Source organism: Lipophrys pholis, assembly GCF_963383615.2.
Source record: "Lipophrys pholis genome assembly, chromosome: 14".
Taxonomy (NCBI): Eukaryota; Metazoa; Chordata; class Actinopteri; order Blenniiformes; family Blenniidae; genus Lipophrys; species Lipophrys pholis.
The window spans coordinates 22,412,320-22,430,293 of record NC_137633.1 but is presented as its reverse complement, the minus strand read 5'-3'; the positions used below and the strand labels follow the sequence as shown (position 1 = coordinate 22,430,293).

Sequence of the window (17,974 nt, the reverse complement as noted above, 5' to 3'; positions counted from 1 at the left end):
TGTTATTCATCTCAAATGGGGGAAAATTGATTCTGTAAAAGTGCACTGAAAGAACATATTTGGATTTCAGAATTCCTCTAATCTTTAATGCTTTTTTCCATTTGTATTGTAAATTTACTGAGTTCAACACTTATGCAGCAATCAAATATAAAAGTAACCTCTAATTTCTACTTCTGAATAAATCTCTCATTTTGAATCAATCCAGTCGTTTGTGTGTAAAAACAGGAGCACAAAAGGTTTATTAAAGCCATTTATTGTTAGATGGCAAAAAGAAGCATGACAGACCCAGCACGGTGGAAGGAGCATGGTATTGAACAGCTACCATTGAGTGAGCAGAAGAGCCACTGTGGTGACGATAATTCCAGGAGTCGAATGAGCTGACGGAACGTTTAGAGCGGTTTGCCGTTAGTGAGTCACACACGGTGAAGAGCGGAAACAGGAATTCACTTAATGTGACGGAAGAAGCAGCCGTACTGGGTCACAGTAACACACACGCGTACAGTAAAGTAATAAAGTGACATGTACTGGACTGCTACACAATCAATTGTTTTATACCTCAAAGACCGATAACTATTAAATTGATAACATTCAAACCAGGTCTGGTTCAAACACTTCTGGACTAAAGACATTGTTAGGTACGAGTACAACAACATACAAGTATGGGAGGAAAAATAAAATTGCTCAGATTCCATTAAAACTACTTTAAAAAGGCTTAATATATATTGCTGGTAATATTTTTCTTTTTAAGAAAATATAAATTGTGCGACTGAAGCTTACAATGAATTGCTGGCAGTAGCGCCAGGCTCCGACGACCTGCTGGAGGAAGGCCGCCGTCGAGGCGCCGTGTGCTGAAGAGAGGAGGAAGAAACGGACTAAAACAGACGCGGGACACCGCTGGGTGTCTCGATCCCTTGCACTAAAACCTGCTGGACACTGCTCTGGCGTTTGTCACGGTGGAATGCTGCAAATATCACATGATGTGCACAAACGGCAGCAGAACGAGGGCCAAACTCTGACAAGTTACATAAATAAGGGACGGAGAGAGGGAGTGACGATGTGAGGGACGTGGTAGTGTCCAGTCCAGTAGCGTGCGGGCCGAGCCTGGACTCAGTTGACGTGGTCCAGAGCGCGCAGAAGCTCCTCCCCTTGCAGCAGGTACTGGCGGCCCTGCAGGGGCGCGTTCACCTCGCAGTCGTAGCCCGTCAGCTGGGGCAGGCTGAAGAGCGAGTTGCTGCCCTCCGAGGTGCTGCCGAGCAGGCGACTCGCCAGATCTGAGGCGGGAGAGGACACACAGCGTCAACTCAGGAGTCGCCCAAAAACTACTGGAGACTATAAAGCTGGTAGCGACGACTCAGGCTGTTCGTGAAGCCTGTGCAATAGAGCCACCTCACAATATTTGCATATGGAGGAAAAAAAATTGGCTTAATGGCTTTAATAAGCACTCGGAATGTAAAGTAGCTACAGATCAATGCTCGTACTGTATTGGTCCTTTAAAGTATTTTCAGTGCATCTCTGCGATTTATTGATAGAAAACCTACGAGGAAGCAGAGGACTAGACCTTTGTACCCACACACAGCTCTGTCTCAAAACATCTCAGTATTATTGGAAAGTTTAGTTTCATTAATTATTTATACAAACATAGAAACCAAAAGGTTTTAACGGACCACTCTGGCTGGATATTTTAAAACAATGTATACATGATTCTTCACGATTTTAATGGTACATTTTAACAGTTCAAGTCTATTTTAATTTATGTTTATGTGAAACAAATCTAAAATAATCACCGTGTAAACTTCTAGGAATCTATTATATTTTTTAAATTAGATTTTAGGCTCAGACTAAGAAAAATCCCCATTTTAAACACGCTCAGTCAAAAACACACTGGAATATCAAAGAACTGAGACACTGAAAGTTTGAATTACCCAGGAAAAAGGACGACATCCTGTCTGTCCCTCACAGGACATTTCTGTCTAATGTGACGCTCTAGAGCAGAGGCACTCGACCCCGGGCCTCATGGGCCGCCGTCCTGCATGTTCTAGGCGTCACACCTGACACACCTCAATGCAATGAGGGCCTCGTTACTGGTTTTTTTTAACGAGCTCGAAGGCGACGTCATCATTAGATTGAGGTGCGCTGAAGCAGGGGAAGCGAAAACATGCAGGACTGCGGCCTCTAGACGAGACTCTAGAACATCTAGTGTCCCTGTTCTAGAGTGTAAGTAAATAAATCCTGGCAGTCACCTGAAGGCAGCAGCAGGATGGTTGTGGTCGTTTCTGCCTCGGACTCCTTTAGCTTTTTGCCCCTCTCTACGTGCTCCGAGGGCAAAGTTCCCTGGAACGACAGGAACAACTTTAAACTCTGGTCTGGAAAAGAGAAGCTCCACTAACAACAACATGTGGCTGTTCTGGGACTCACCTGTCCAATAATCTGCTTGAGGTCACAGAGTTTTCTTTTGCGCGGTGCGTTCTGAGCAACCACGCTCCTCAGAGAGACGTCTTTGTCCAACTGCGGAGTCCTGGAGGAGACCGAGAGAGACACTGAGCTGGCCTGTCTTTAAAACACAGCCTCAATGTGACATTCTGAAGTAGAGGAGGCTTTACCTCAGTGCGATAGCGGCGAGGGGCAGCGGTGAGGCTGCGCGCTCCGGCGGTGCCGGGGTCGCTGCGCCACTTCCTGGTCCGCATAAAGGGGAGCTGGGAAAGCTGTGGACGTCCTGCACCACGTGGATGGGAGAACTCTGTAGGGATTTGACCCGTGCACCGGATAGAGGCTTGTCTGGAGTCGGGCTGCGCAGCTGGAAGTCGTCGTCCATGGGGATGTACGGAGCCAACATATCCAGATCCAAGTCCTCCATCATCTGACAAACAAAAACAACCAGTGGATCAGAAGATCTGGGCCAATGAGCAACCTCTAGATATATTTATGGACATTTTTACGTCTCGAGACCCATTTTTTATTTTATTTTTTTTAATAGATCAACACTACAACTCCCCTTTAAGTAATGAGAGACAAAATGCCTGCGTCCTAAAAGGGCCATAAAAATAGTACAGATTTTTTGGGGTTGAAATCATTTGAACAACTCCAGTCCAGATGAAAATTATTACTAGTTTTAAAACTTTGTAGTAATAACAATAATAATAATAATAATAAAAAATAATAATAATAAATTATATTTATTGCGCACTTTATGTCAAGGAAAGAAAAACCGTTCAAGTTTAAAAGGAACATATAAAATGAGGTAGGTTTTAAGATTTGTTTGAAAGCATCTGTAGTTTGTGGGGCCCTCAGGTGGTCAGGGTTCCAGAGTCTTGAGGCAGCTGAGGAGAAGGTTGGTCACCCATCGAGCAGAGGCTGGTTCTGGGGACTTGGGAGTTTTTGGCTAAAGAGCAAAGGAGGGTACGAGCAAAGTTCTGGGGGGTGAAGCGTTCTTGGAGGAAAAAGGGGGCGTGGCCATGGATGCACAGGTGGTTGAGGAGGGAGACCTTATACTCGATTCTGAGTTGGCAATCACAGGGGGAGAAGCAGTCGGAACATAAAACTTAAAACTTAAAAATCAAGGGTGGGGAAGCAGCGAAACGCCAGCGTTCCGGGCTGTGTTGATCAAAGTTCTGGAAGAAACACAACAATGGGGGACGTCATCGTTACCTGTGTGTTGAATGGAGTCTTGGGCTCCGTGTCGATGGCGAACAGCTTCTCCACCAAGTCCAGTTTAAAGTCTGCACTCATCTCCGAATCCATCGAGAAGCATAACTCGAGAGGCCCTTCAGCCTGAAGACGAGATAAAATCAGTTCTATTCAAGACTGTCCTCCTCAGTGTGTGTGTGTGTGTGTGCGTGCGTGCGCGCATCCACCTCAGTGGAAGTGTTGCTGATGGTGGTGTTGTTCGGGGCCGGAGCAGAGAAGCTCTCAGACTTGGCGTCCTCCGTGGAGGCGTTGCAGACGTCGAGCGGCTCGCTGGGCGGCAGCGGCGAGAGAGGAAGCGTCAGCTGGTCGCTCGTGGATGGAAGCATCACGTCGTTGTAGAGCGCCACATCCTTGGGCAGCTGGATCTCTGAGTCTGCAGCAGAAGAGAGAAGAAGGTCAGTAAGATTGCAAACATGCCGTGGAAGCGTTTTATTAATGTTCCTGGCGGATTACGAACCGGGACAGTCGAAGTTGTGGGATGTGAAGGCGTCTCCAGTCACCGGCGACAGCAGCTCGAGGGCCTCGGGTTCGGTCTCAAGCTGCACGTACAGGTTCCCCAGAGGCTCAGATTTCACCACCTGGGTGAGGAGTTTCATCACATCCAGCTCGGGGCTCTCCTCCTCCTCCTCCTCGTCCTTCTCCTCCTCTTCCTCCTCCTCCTCCAGGACTGGAGACGCGTCTGAAAGGCTGCTCTCCAACTCCACCGCCATTTTGCCCTCCACCGGCAGGCTGCTCTCCACCTCCACCGCTATCTTGCCCTCCTCCGGCTGCTCCTCCTTCAGCATCTTCACTTCCGTCTGATCCAGGGACAGGACGAGGTTCGCCTCCTGGATGCCGCTGTGGCAGAACACACACATTACAATGAGGTTTGTTCATACACCTGACTGTAATTGTGTGTGTGAATTAATAACGGTCCGGAATGTACCTGAGCACGAAGTTGACACAGACCACACACTGCGGCTGGGAGTTCTTGTTGTTGTAGATGACGGTGGCCTGCGTTTCCACCCACACAAAGCCTCCCCTCTTGGCCAACATCCTGTACTGGCCTGTGCTGACCTGACCCTTTGCAAACACTACGAGACAAACAAACATCCACCAATTCATTAGATCACCACACAGAGGAATCAGCTTTTCAGAGGTCTGGTTCTGAATGTGAACACTCACGGTTGTGGTGAGTCTTTGTTAGATGGTCCGAGTCCAGAGCGTGATAATACAGGTACGCCGAGCGGTTCAACAGCTCCTCTGGATCGTAGCCCATCAGCTCAGTGATTCTGCACAACACAAAGATGTGAGTTAGTACCTTCTATCTCCACTAGGTGACTCTATGTGATTAAATTTCGAGAGGCTCTGAGGATGACCGGCTAATGACACTGAATCGTGTTTGATCTCCTGTAAGCTCTTAAGCATATCAGGAGGCTGATCCCACCTCTCGTCGCAGTATGTGAACTTCATGTCCATCGTGTGGCGGCTCAGGAAGGTTTTGGTGTCCAGGGGAACCTCGATGTTGGAGGGGTGAGGGATGGGGTCACAGATCAGCACCAGGTAAGGGACCGGCGACTCCTTCTGCCCATTGGTGCTCTGCTCAGCTTGGCTGTCAGACACACGGATGTGACCTGTGCAGTGGAGAACCTACAGAGAGACAGAAAGTCTGTTTCACAACCGAAGAGGAGGAATTCCAGGTGGCTCGGTAGGTAGAGTGGCTTGGATTAAAAAAGTCAACAATCCCAAATCACACAAATGACCTGTTGCCTACTTCATGTAGAAACCATTTGTAAAATCTGCTGTGTCATGGTTACAAAAGCTGAATGCTCAGTCCCGTTCACAAATGTGAAAGTTAGCAATGATGACTTGAAAGAATCACAGTGAAATCGGTGGTCTTACGTCAACTGTGAGACCGGCCAAAGAAGGCTGTGGTCTTGTGACCAAAGACAACCTGCAATAAAATCTCAGTGTGACTGCTGCCGCGACCTTCGTCAACAAACTGACCGATAGAAAAACAGGAGAAAATGACGCACTGATCAGCGCCACACTGGAGCTAAACCCAAATAGATGCCTTGGGGCGACAATAAAAAAAACACGTCAAAACTATGGGGGATGTAAACAAACACACTTTAGGACTTTTTCTCCAAACATATAAATGCCACAAGCGAATTTCCAGTTTCTTTTCCGTGAAAGGTTGGCGCACGCTTAAGACGGTTCATTCTTGCGCAATCACATCGACTCACGTCGCTGTAGGCTGCGATTCCGCTTATGTTTCCATCGTGCAATCTGCACACAACACACTTCATGTCGTGGCCAAAGTTTGTTAGATTTATGTCGGTGTGGCTACCTGTGAACTTCTAAGATTGTTAAAATCGCACAGCGTTGGCTTTCCAGGCCGAACTCCACAGAGGAGTGAAAGTAATCTGAACAGTTAATAAAAGATCATATAAAAAAAACCAGCGCCACCTCACACACTTTTACTTTCACCAACTATACTACAGAAAAGTGTATTTGTTGAAGATGTTCAACAAATACACTAAAACCTGCTTCAAGTCTCCACACATCTGGACACAAGTGCAGTAACCACTAAATCTGGTGTGCACTGTTTATTGTATTTTATTCTGGGAATTGTTTTATTCTTTTTTGAACAAATTAAGAAGACTTGCGATCACCAGCAGCCGCTACAACGCAGAAGTTCATTCAGACCAACACAGATCTGCTCTCAGCTAATGTCACTCCAAGGTGTGTTGCGGAGAACGCACACAACACGGCTGATGGAAACCAGCCGTGAGCTCTCAACAGAATAATTGAAAGACACGGTCACTTCTTCAGATGTAGGTCTGGATCAGATGTTCTGCTGCGTTGATGACCAGGATCAGTTTATACATCATCACCCACCTTCCACGTGGCGGACTTGACGTTGACGGTGCGTCCCCGGCTCGTGAGCGTGCACTTCATCCGGAGGAAGAAGCTGCGCTCCGTATTCGGTTCCTTGGCTTTCTTCGAGCCTGAAAACAGAAAAAAGTCAAGCATGAATCTCCATGTCGCCACTTTGCAGTGTCACTGAGAGGAAACGCCGAGCTGTTTGCACTGTTGTGTACGACAGAATGAGAGGAAGTGGTGTCGGCAGCCGTTACAGCTGTGTGGCCAGTGCATGGCAAGCAGGGAAGGAAAATCATCTAATGATCACTAAAATGAAAAAAAGAAATTGTACATATATAAGCTGCAATTGTCAGTAAGCTGCAGGTATCCACGTGGTAACATGAGATATTTACACAAAGATTTTTCATCATTCTTTTTTTATTTTTTATTAAATAAATGCCGGGCCCTGACGGACAGGCCTCATCTTCTTTCAAATCTGGGAATGAAGCGCAAAATGACTGATCTGAAGAATTCAGCGCGAGTGCATTTGATTTGCCAGCAATTGAACTGGACCAATGAAAACAGTTTTGTCTTTCCACTGTGACATGTTCAGCAATTTCGTTGGCCTGATGTGACGAGGCTAAATGTATTAGCGGCAGGAAGCTCATCAACCCGTAAAAGCGCATAAATTAGTTGATCATTGTTTAAGCCGCAGGGGTCAAAGTGTGAAATAAGTAGCGGCTTCTAAGTCTGCAAATTACGGTAGTTAATAAGTCACTGTGGTATAGTTTAACTTAGTCAAACATCACATTCTGTAAGATTGTCTGGGCCGCCTCACATCTTTCTCCACTTCAAATCTTATCATACAAAATTTTTTTTTAAGAATCATTTCAACTCCAGAAGCCAAGAGTCAACTGTACCTCTGTTCAGAAAGTTTAAACTTTTACAAATAGGAATATTTATGTATAAATTCATCCATAATGAACAAGATCTTCCAGACACATTCTATAACTTCTTACTGTTGTTATTAGACGTTCACAGGATCCAACGCGGAGCCCAAGGACTTCCAGCTGACACTGTCGCACCGAAACATCTTTTTCTTTGTGTGGTTTAAGTGACTGCTTATTAACTCCTGTTGATTTTCTGCATGTTGTTCTTAAATCTTTTATTTCCATTATAGAAATGTTTAACGTGGTGGATAACATATAAGCCTGGTGGGCTTCTCACCTCTCCTGCAGTTTGGTTTCATCCTGTAACTCTGTCGTATTTTCTTATTTTGAGCAAATAAAGAAAATAAAAACAAATGTGTCGTGACAAATGAAATTGGGCTCAGAACCCTGGACCTCTGGACTGAAGCCGCTCCGACGGCTCGGAGCTGCTGCTCTGCCAGCTCGCAGTCGATCGCACTCCCTGTTGCCTGGCCTCTCAGAGAGCTCGTAACGCAACGCCGCTCACCTGTTCTGTGGACCAGCATCTCCCGCAGCTCGTCTTGGTCGCACGGATGTGTGAAGTCAAACACACTGTGTCCCGTCAGGTCAAACTGCAGCAGGCGGAAAGAACAGAATCTGTTTCAACAGCGGCCTCACAACCATCACACTCATGTTCATCAAGATTCACCACAATCAATTTCTCATCACTCACACATTTTGTGGAGATAAACTTTGCCTCTGCGATTATTTTTGTAATCTATGCAAATGATTACTGAAAACACAGCAGGTCGAACCAGACCAACCTGTGCCAGTCCCAGGCACTTGTTGACATTCTCTGACAAGTAGATCATATCTCCGTCTTCTGACAGCACCATGAGGAAGCCGTCCAGAGCCTTCAGGTAGGAGCCGTTCAGCTGGACATCGAGCTCCGTGTCCTTGTTTGCCATATGCTCATCTAGAGGAGAAGACAGGTAGTGGAAAGGAAAAAAAAGACAAACATGAGGAGATCAGGCAGAAAAATGAAAAGTCTTATGTGTTCAAGAGTTTGGAGGGAAAAAAAAACTGCAACACATAGAAACCACAGGTGTATCTGCAGAGTAATGCATACAAGCGTGTGTCCTAGTCATTTTCTCGGAGTGGCTGAGTGAGTGTTTCCACATTTTTCCTGTTTTGCACAACAAAATCTCTTACTACGACAAGTTACTGTGACATAGAGCTGGGCAAAAAAAAAAACAATATCGTATTTAGAGCTAAAAAACTTTATTTTGCAAATTCAAGTTTTTCCCCCCTACAGTTTTTTGCATTTTTCGCATCCCGTTCTACCGACCCTTGTGGGTTTCCGTAGTTGCTGTTGCTATTTTGCTTAAACCTGGGTTAAAGCTTGAATTTGTTGAATGACGGAGCCTCATCTACTTTTTATTTTGAGATTGTTTATATGTTCTAGCTCTGAGGACAATCATAGCAATAAAGTTGCACTTTTGACAATATATCTGATGTCTACAGTCATTTTTAAGTGCATTGAGAAAAAATTCAAATCGAAATTCAAATTTTCCTTCAAAAATAAAGTTAAATTTTAAATATTGACTCTCTGGACAATCTGCACATGATAAACAGTAAGGGTTCTGGTGGTACTGACCGGAGCAGAGCAGTTTCCTCATGCGCAGGTAGCTGATGGTCAGCCTCATGATGGAGGCCTTGTCCAGGCTGGAGCTGACGCCGTGGGGCAGAGGCAGCTGCTGGGCCAGCTCGTAGAACACCTCCGACTCCTTCCCACGCCGGCATCGCGCCGCATCCCTGGATTTCTCCTTCCTCCGCTCAGAGCTCACCCTGCGGGCAACAGGTGGGCGGTTAGCCACAGCTCGGGCACGCTGCAAGTTCTCTGCATACAACATGAAAGGCAACATCCTGCTGTCCTGATCCAAGCTGGTAACCTCTGGCCTAACACTGGAAATACTGCAGCAGCAACTAGAGTCTGCAACCAACAACTCTGTTGTCTGGACATCAGTCCAGAGGCTACGTATTGGCTGCTGACCAAGAGAACCTGTGTCCACCCACTCAAAGTGATAGGCTGAGAGGAGGGGAAAGCTTCTGCTCTCCGCCTCCTGGGGCATGGCAAAACTTACAGTGGGACGCCAATCATTGCGACAGTTGAGCCGAGCGCAACAGACACACGGGACAGAGGATGGCGACCATGATGACGCCACAAACGGAGAAGGAAAACACATGCAAACGGAGTTAGTGACTCCTTTGCTTCACAGGACCAAGAGATGCTGCAGCTATTTTATGTCAACATTTCACAGATGAGACTGGCTCCACTTTCATCTTACTTTTATGCAGGCAGCGATCCAAGTCCGGGCTAATGGACTCTGAGCAGACCGAACCAGATCTCAAGACCTGACAGTACTGTCAAACAGCAAATGTTAAAGAGGGGACTTTTAAGGACACAACCATCGGTACAACTCACGATAAACACTAAGCCTATCAACTCAAGAGAAAACACTTTAAAACTATCCACTGATTTGATATTTTATAGTGTAATGCTCACAAGACCGCTAACACAGAGAGGCTCATCACAGCTGCTGAATTTATCGTCAACCTCGACCTCAAAAACCCAAACGCACTTAGGAAGAGAGTCACAACTAAATGGACGGCAGCAGAAAAGCCCTTGGCTATGAAATGCACACCTAATTGAAATTGATCTGTTTTGCACTTACAGCTCTGATGGAGGCCGTGTTGTTATTTTAGGCTGTTGAACAACAAACCAGCTTACTAAAATTAACCATCAAACAAATCTGCAGCAGGACTCTTTCTGCTCAAATCCTTCTCACAAACACGTGAGATATTCAAGAAATCAACATCTAGCGTCATTACTCATCAGAGGTGTGGAAACGGCATAATGTAAAGTTTGCAACTACCACAACTACCATGGATAACTTAATGTTTGGATTGTGGCCCAACCACAGGAGCGTAGCATGTAACTACACGTCTATCTAAACCCTCTTTAGCAAATGATCCTCACACCACCTTTGATCGATGCGGCCCGCTGCACACCAAGACCTTCCCACATACGCTGCACTTTAAAAAAAATCTACGTTGCATCAAGCTGGCTCCCACCCAGACGCTCGCAGTGTTTTATTTGCTTAAAAAACATCAAATGGTGCCATAATGAAAAGACAGTCAGTGTTATTCACCTTTCAGTTGTCAAAATATTATGGCTAATTTGAGTATGAGTTATATAAACACTGCATTTTTAGCTTCTACTGAATAAAGTACTGATGAACATCCCCATAACTTTGAAATGAAACATCATGTGTCACAGAAATAGGTCAATTTATCCCCCCTGAATTAAATCAGAACAAATGATCAAGAAACCAGAGCGCACAGGGAGCGTCCTCCCAATAAGCTGCTGGTTAAGCCTCCAGCGATCCAATGACTCCACTCACTCGCTGACACTCGGCATTAACCGAGGCTGCAAACACACATCAGGGTTTCTTCTTCATTTATTTAGTCGTGACGGGCCGCCATTCCTAAGTCCTCACAGCCAATCCTTCAAATTTCTCTCTCTGTTTTTTCTTTTTCTTTTAATTGACGCAAATACAACACCGCCGCAAGTCTGCACCTTCCCAGCAGAGTCCTGACCTGCACTGGGGCCGGTGTTGTGCCAAAAACTGATTGCTGTCCCCGGGAGCAGCTTTTATCAGGATTTACCGCCATAACGTAAAAATATACTAAACTCTATCGTGTGTGTATATTAATAATATAAGCGACATAAAATCTTCAATTTCTTTATTTTACATGTAACCCATTGGTAAATCGAATCATTTGCAGTTTGGTTTACAAGTGAAAACGAGAAAAACAGACATCTAAACACATAAACACTGTAAACAACATGTATTGACACGTAAATGACATGCAAGATGATGCTATGAGCTGCAAATCAGTCCTTGTTAAATCGTCGGGTTTTGGGTTTTTTTGCATACAGGAAACGCGAGACTTTCCCAGAGACGCACCTCAGTTATTACCGTGTTCATACAGTTTAATATATTTGTACATTATGGCTGTAAATCATAATAAAAGCAGCTGGGACTTAACAGACTTCTCCAGCGACACCCAGGCAGTGTGCGCTCCCGTGGACGGCAATCATTTTTTGGCACACCAGTACCCGCGATGGCGTCCTACCGCCAGCCTCCAGACGTCATTTGGACGGTCAATTTTCTAAAATCACGGCTGAAAAAATAGTGCACGTTTTGCCAAAAGCCTCTAAAATAGGTGTACAGTCGAACCGGTTAGAGCAGACACATCGTCGTGAACGGAGGTTTTAAGTGTTAACGCACCTTAATGAGCGGACAGCCTGCCTGCAGCTCGGCGCTGCGCTGAAGTTTACTTCAGTCATACATAAGGCCCGTGGACCAAAACCGGCCGCAACAGACTCCAATCCAGCCCCAGAAACACTAATGCTCCATTTCCACCGCACAAAAAGTGCAGGAATGGAGTGGCTTTTCCATCACCCTTCCGTTGGGATACTCAGAACGACAGAAAGGGTCCGGTTTTGAGGAGCCTGCTGTTTGGTCAGTGATTTGCTACAGGCCCTCAATATTTTAATATGTCAGCAGTATGAATCATCTGTTGTTAACATGGTCAACTTTGCACTGGTTGTTTTTTGCTGTGCAACTTTCATGTTGGCCCCGAAAGAGCAGACGCGAGGCAGGGACGGAGACCGAGACACGGGAGCAGAAGCTACGTTTGTAACCGATGCACTACTGAGTCCACTTGTCTCGTCTCGTCGCTGGCCGGTGCTCCATTGCGTGGGCTGCTGCGTGCCGCCCTGAAGCGCCGGTTCCCCGATGCTGGAGTTCCGGAACCTGCCGGTGTGTGATGTGATACAATGCGTCGATTGGACTCGGAACGCATCCACACACGGTGCGCTGGGACACCGGAGTTGCCCAGAGCCCAGAGCCCCGGTGTCTGTCCTGGCATCGCGTCAGTGATGTCTGCCCCAGCGCGGAAGTTGCAGCCGTCACATCCAGCGGTGCGACACCAGAGTGCGCTCCGGTGTCACCAAGCCGGGGCAACGTTCGCTCTCCCGGAACCAACACTGAAGTTGCGGCTGTCACGCCTGGGACACCGCGTCTCGCACCAAAGCTGACCGGCTTTGTGCCGGCGTTGGCTCTCACGGAACCAACACAGAAGTTGCAGCCACAGCTCTGTGGCTGCAAAAAAGAAAGTAGCAACTAAATATATAATGTGTCTTTATAAAAGGTGTCTTTAGTCCGACATGCTTTTTTTGTTTTCTTTCCCCGCCGCGATTTTAAACTAATGTTGAGCCACTTTTTCCAAAGGAACTATGTGTCTTTATGCATAAAAATACATTACTATTCATCCTAGGTCACTGAAATTTTAGAAATAACACACTTATTATAATAAGTCGTCTAACTGGGAATCGTCCATCTGGGGGGGAAAAAAACACTATCGTCTAACTGGGAATCGTCTATCCGGGATGAAACCAAACTACAGATCTGGAGAGCCACACAAAGACTGCGGGACGAAAACCACCCTGATATCAAGCAATAAACTGATCTCAACTCACAGATCATAAATATTCCCACATGATGTTGGTGATATAATCCTCTAATCCTGCGGCCTAATTAATCGAGAGTTGAACCTTAACGGCTCCAAGAGAAGTGAGAAGAACAACACAGAACATGCAAACACTAAAGAAGCAAAGCAGAGGGGCCGACGTTATGTAACCTTACTAATGCACATGGTCAGGCATGCTGGGCAGACCCCCGCTCAACATGGCCCGCTGCAAACAAGCAGTTGCAGACCATTGCTTGCTTTAATGAGACTTGCTTTGTGAATCAGTGCTATTACGTAAAGCCTTTATTTGATTGGTTGCCAGATCACGTGAACTGGAAAACATGGCAGTCTACAATAATGTGTGTTTTGGACCAGGGGATGACCTATTTTACTGGAGAAATTCTCTCACCATGTGTCACTCTTGTTTAGTGTGAGCGTAAACATGGACTCATCTGTTATATAATCTTGTCTGAAAAAAATAAAACCCAGTATTTACTGTAGGGGAACAGAAAAAATTCCTTTTACAGACAAAGGAACCTCTGACATAATAAATCAGCTGCACGAGGAGACATTTTTGGAAATAGCACAAGTTGTCCCTAAACTCCTTCACAAGAAGCTGCAGCAGACTCTCTGCACTGTTTGATCTGGTTTCATGTGGCATAACAGAGATACACTTACCATTTATATCTTATACTTAGAAATTACTAGAGTCACTCGAGTGTGTCACAAGGAACATCACTTACATTCTCCATCTAAATATATCTCAAATTTGTGTTTATTCATAAACACAATACACCTGTTGCTACACAGAAGAGGTTTTCTAACCGAGGCTGCCAGCAGAGTTACAAGATGCAGCAGTCTGGGGTCACATCCTTGGAAACGCACAGAGAAATGCTCAAACAATGAAGTGTAAAGAGGAAATGAATCACAGTCAACTGAGTCATACAGTAGATACAGTTGGCTTTATAAAGTCAGTGATCGCAGGTTAGGACAAGATATTTCTTTAAAAATGTGATCATGGCTTAAACTGGACCCTTTAGAAGAAATAGACACATTCCACTACTGTTGGGTATAAATCTGTCAGGATGCTGCCATCTGTGCCACAATGACAGCCAGAAAACTCCTTTATAGCCTTATACAAATACTTGGTAAAATGAATATAAAGTCTGCAGACAGAAATCAATGTAGAGAAAAACTAAGTACTTTCAGAAAGGAGTACTTTGAACTTTTGCTCCAGTATGAGACATATGTGACAACACCTAATACTTTAAAAAAAAGGAGTGCGTTTACACTCCAGCAGGGGACACACTGACAATGATATAGTTAATATGCCAGGCCACGGGAGAGCGCTGCTGCTTGTTTTTGTAATGAAACCACACAGACATGTGTGCAGAGAAAAATACGACACTGTAGTAAAGAAAATGGAGAGAACCCGACATCCATATGTACTGATGACGCATGGGCTGCTATAAGGGGTGAGTCTGAACTATAAAACTACTAATATGGACTAGAAATCTAGAATACGCACTGCGAGTCATACCACCACGGGTCCGCCATGTTTGTTTACAAGTACATGAGCAGAAGGAACGATTTTCAATGGGGAGGGAGGGAGAGATTATGCGCATGCACAGTAAGAGCGCTCCATAGCATCCGGCAGTTGCTGCATGACGGAATAGCGACCGCGAAAGAATCTTTCCACCTTGAAAGCCGGGATAAAAACTTTGCGGATACAGTGGATCCGCACACCGGTGTTGTGTAAACGGACCCCCCAAAAGTGAAGAACGTTTTGTGGATACACTCGTATTCGTTGCCGCGTAAACGGAGCCTCAGTCCATCCATTGGGAGCAGTCTGGGGTTCAGTGTCTTATTCAAGGACACTTCGACATGTGGCTAGATAGGGAATTGAACCTGCAACTTTCTGAGAGAAAAACAATTTACTTGAGCAGCCGAGCCACAGCCGCCTTGGGGAGATATTAGAATTAAATAAAAATAGAGAAATAACATGTCAGTATTGTAATATGAACCACGGTTTTGGTTTCATAAAAGATGTTATTTACTCTTTTTGAGTTCTGCAGACTCCAAACTATTAAACATTAGTGGAAAACACATGTGAAGGGACCGTTCATAATGTTAAGAAGCAAACAGTGAGGAGGAGCCGTGTTTATTCTTCCTTCCTCGTCCACGAGCCCCCTGTGACACCCCCCTAACAGTATCAAAGTGAAGCAGGGAAACATGAAAACACACATTACATCTATGTTAGACTGTCGATCACAAAACAAACACATTCCGATGCTGCCATCGGCAGGCAATTTTCTTCAAGTTCAAACTGGCCTGCTCCTTCTAATGAGTTAGGACAACCTGGAAGCTCTCTGCTTGTGAACGGCAACACACACGTAGCCACTTCTATTGACGTCAAGCCACAGTGATTAAGAGATGAGGCAGGGCGGGCACTTCACGGAGAACATAGTGAATCGTGTCGAAACAGACCGCAACACCAGAGTTTTTCCTCATTTGAACCCGAGTGCAAACAGGATGTTGAACCTTTCACCTTGTCCAAGACGCCTGATTTCAAAAGGAGCAAGCAAAGAGTGAAGGGCCTGGGACAGGGACATATATCACCACTGAGGCAAATGCTCGACAATAAAAACACAGTAATTAAAAGGCAACAATGTGAGTCTGCATCGAGTGAATCCACTGAACAATTTGGTGGGAGACACCAAAAGCCTCAATAAGATCACAACGAGGACCCAAACATTTGACCATGAATGATGCAACACGATAAGCAGCCTATGAAACAAAATGCAGCCATGCTGGACTGTCCCTGACATTTAAGTCAGTCTTACACCTCAGTGTGAAGTGTATTCCCTTTATACTAGGGTTAGGGTTATACTGCACATCTTCCTTTACCACCTGAATGTCACTGGTCGCATTTTACACAATTACAATTTCGATTGTCCTGTGTGGAAACGTGTTTTACTTGAAGCCCCAAAAGATTCGGTTTGTGTTGTGAGTTTCAATCTTCTGACTGTTGCTACTATTACTGCAATATTTTATTTGCAGACTCACAGTTAAGAGCATACCAAGCGAGAACCTCGACCTGTGTGTGGGAAAATCCAAACTCTAAACATGAAAGTATAAGCTCATCACCGGGGTCTATAATCTTCTCAGAGCAGTTTAGACATGAGTGGGCAAGCTATCCTATTCAACAGTCAATACTAACAGCAGAGGCATCTCGGTAAACCCGGGAAGGGAAGGTGCTTTTGAAATTTAAAGCAGACAGATTAAATACTGTATAAATATTAAAGTGTTGTTTAACGACAACTAATTATCCAGCAGTTAATTTACAATAATAGAAAACAAATGCAAAATCTGTCAGTCTATTGTTTTTACAATAGTAGAACATATTGCACGATAATAACCATGCATGCTCTGGGCTGGCACAATAAATAGGAACATTCTAAAGGTGTTTTTAACAAAACTTTTTTTGGCTTGCTTTGGCCACCAAACAAGTCAAATCCACTAACCCCAGAGGGGTTTGGGGCAGATTCCTTGTACTTCGCAGTAAGTTACACTACTAGTTTCCCCAACACTTTAACCTCTTGTGTTTGGATTAACTGGCCTCCGAACAAGGTTGAACCATCCTTTCTTTGGCTTTCAGAAGCTAAAGAAAGGCTGCATCTTGGCAAATAAAAGCTGCTGCTCTGCAGCAAGACACACACTGATGCAATGTGGATAATGTAGGTTTGCCATGCTATAAGGAAGTTTATGCTTGCTCTTTCTTTGATTACGTTTAAGGGGAAATCCAAACCAGTGCCAGCTGAAAAAAAGCCCAGCAGGATTTCAATAGAAAGCACACACCACAGGACACCTTGCCCACAGCAGCAGAGCAGCTCTTCCGTCCTGTCAAGCTTGACACGATAATCCCAAACAATACAGCAATAATAATAACAGGATAAATATACCCTCACACTCAAAACACACGCCAACAGAGGTCACACGTTATCGGCCCGCAAACACTTAGTTCACAAAGCTAAATATAACCAGGATACAGGAGATAAACAACACAGTGGAGGTGTTTTAATTAAATTAATGTTCAGCTTTGATTAGTTTCCACGGCTAGCTAGCAGCGTTAGCATGGAGCTAACGACACCAGCGCCGCCACCAAACACACAAAGTGTCGAACAAACACACCAAACAACCCGCCAATCTGTGAATAAACGGCCTAAATGTTGCATCCCGTGAGGTGATATATCTAGAGCCAAACAGGGAGGTGTGAAGGTGGGTGTTTCAGCTCGCGGCAGGACTGAACAGCGTCACTAGCATTGCGTTACCTTTTCTTTTCGGGGACAGTTCCTGTGTCCATGTCAGGACCAAACGACCCGAGAGGAGGCTCTTATCCGCTCCAGCCGTCCGTGGGCCTGCTACAAAGAACCAAACACCGCGGCTGTTCGACGATATTAATCCGTAAATCCTCGAGCGGGTTGCATAAGAGTGTTGTCTGTTTATATTTGTTCAAATCGGAGCCAAACTGCGTCGCTCTACCGCTCCGAGCAGAAATGGTGCCACGCTGGATGTGGCTCCTTCACGCGCAGACACAATCAAGTGTGACTCCGCCCCCCTCCGCCGACCGCGGGTACGCGCAATCACATGCTCTCTGCAGCGGGGACGGGCGCAGGAAACATGAGCCTTTTAAACTCAATACCACAACAGAAAGTCTGGGTTACTCGTGTATACATCATAAACATAGTGTGGATATAAACTGTGGAACAACTTTTATTGATGTGTCAGTGCGCTGCTTCCAGAACAAAGTGTACGTGACGAATCAAACGTGATACACACTGGAAAACTGTTCATGGAACAGGCGGTGGGAGCCATGCACTCAAAATCACTGCAGTAACACAGATGACTATCAATAAATATGTTAAACCTGCATTAGCAGG

The 17,974-nt window shown here is 45.4% G+C and overlaps 1 protein-coding gene across 2 annotated transcripts; it reads right to left on the bottom strand.

Annotated features, from left to right (window-relative positions):
• Positions 1-211: 211 nt before the first annotated feature.
• On the bottom strand, positions 212-17,640 carry hif1aa (hypoxia inducible factor 1 subunit alpha a). Of its 2 annotated transcripts, XM_080480377.1 has the most exons (16): positions 17,366-17,640; positions 9,094-9,284; positions 8,261-8,412; positions 7,984-8,068; positions 6,565-6,674; positions 5,111-5,313; positions 4,849-4,955; positions 4,610-4,757; positions 4,376-4,521; positions 4,142-4,174; positions 3,852-4,057; positions 3,646-3,768; positions 2,601-2,857; positions 2,416-2,515; positions 2,241-2,331; positions 212-1,271 (listed from the first exon to the last, which is right to left on the bottom strand). In XM_080480377.1, the coding sequence occupies exons 1-16, from the start codon at positions 17,395-17,397 to the stop codon at positions 1,108-1,110; spliced, it is 2,148 nt and encodes a 715-aa protein (XP_080336503.1). In that variant the 5' UTR covers positions 17,398-17,640; the 3' UTR covers positions 212-1,107. The 2 variants fall into 2 exon arrangements, with proteins under 2 accessions (XP_080336503.1, XP_080336502.1); XM_080480376.1 differs by having other exon boundaries at positions 4,142-4,521.
• Positions 17,641-17,974: the final 334 nt, after the last annotated feature.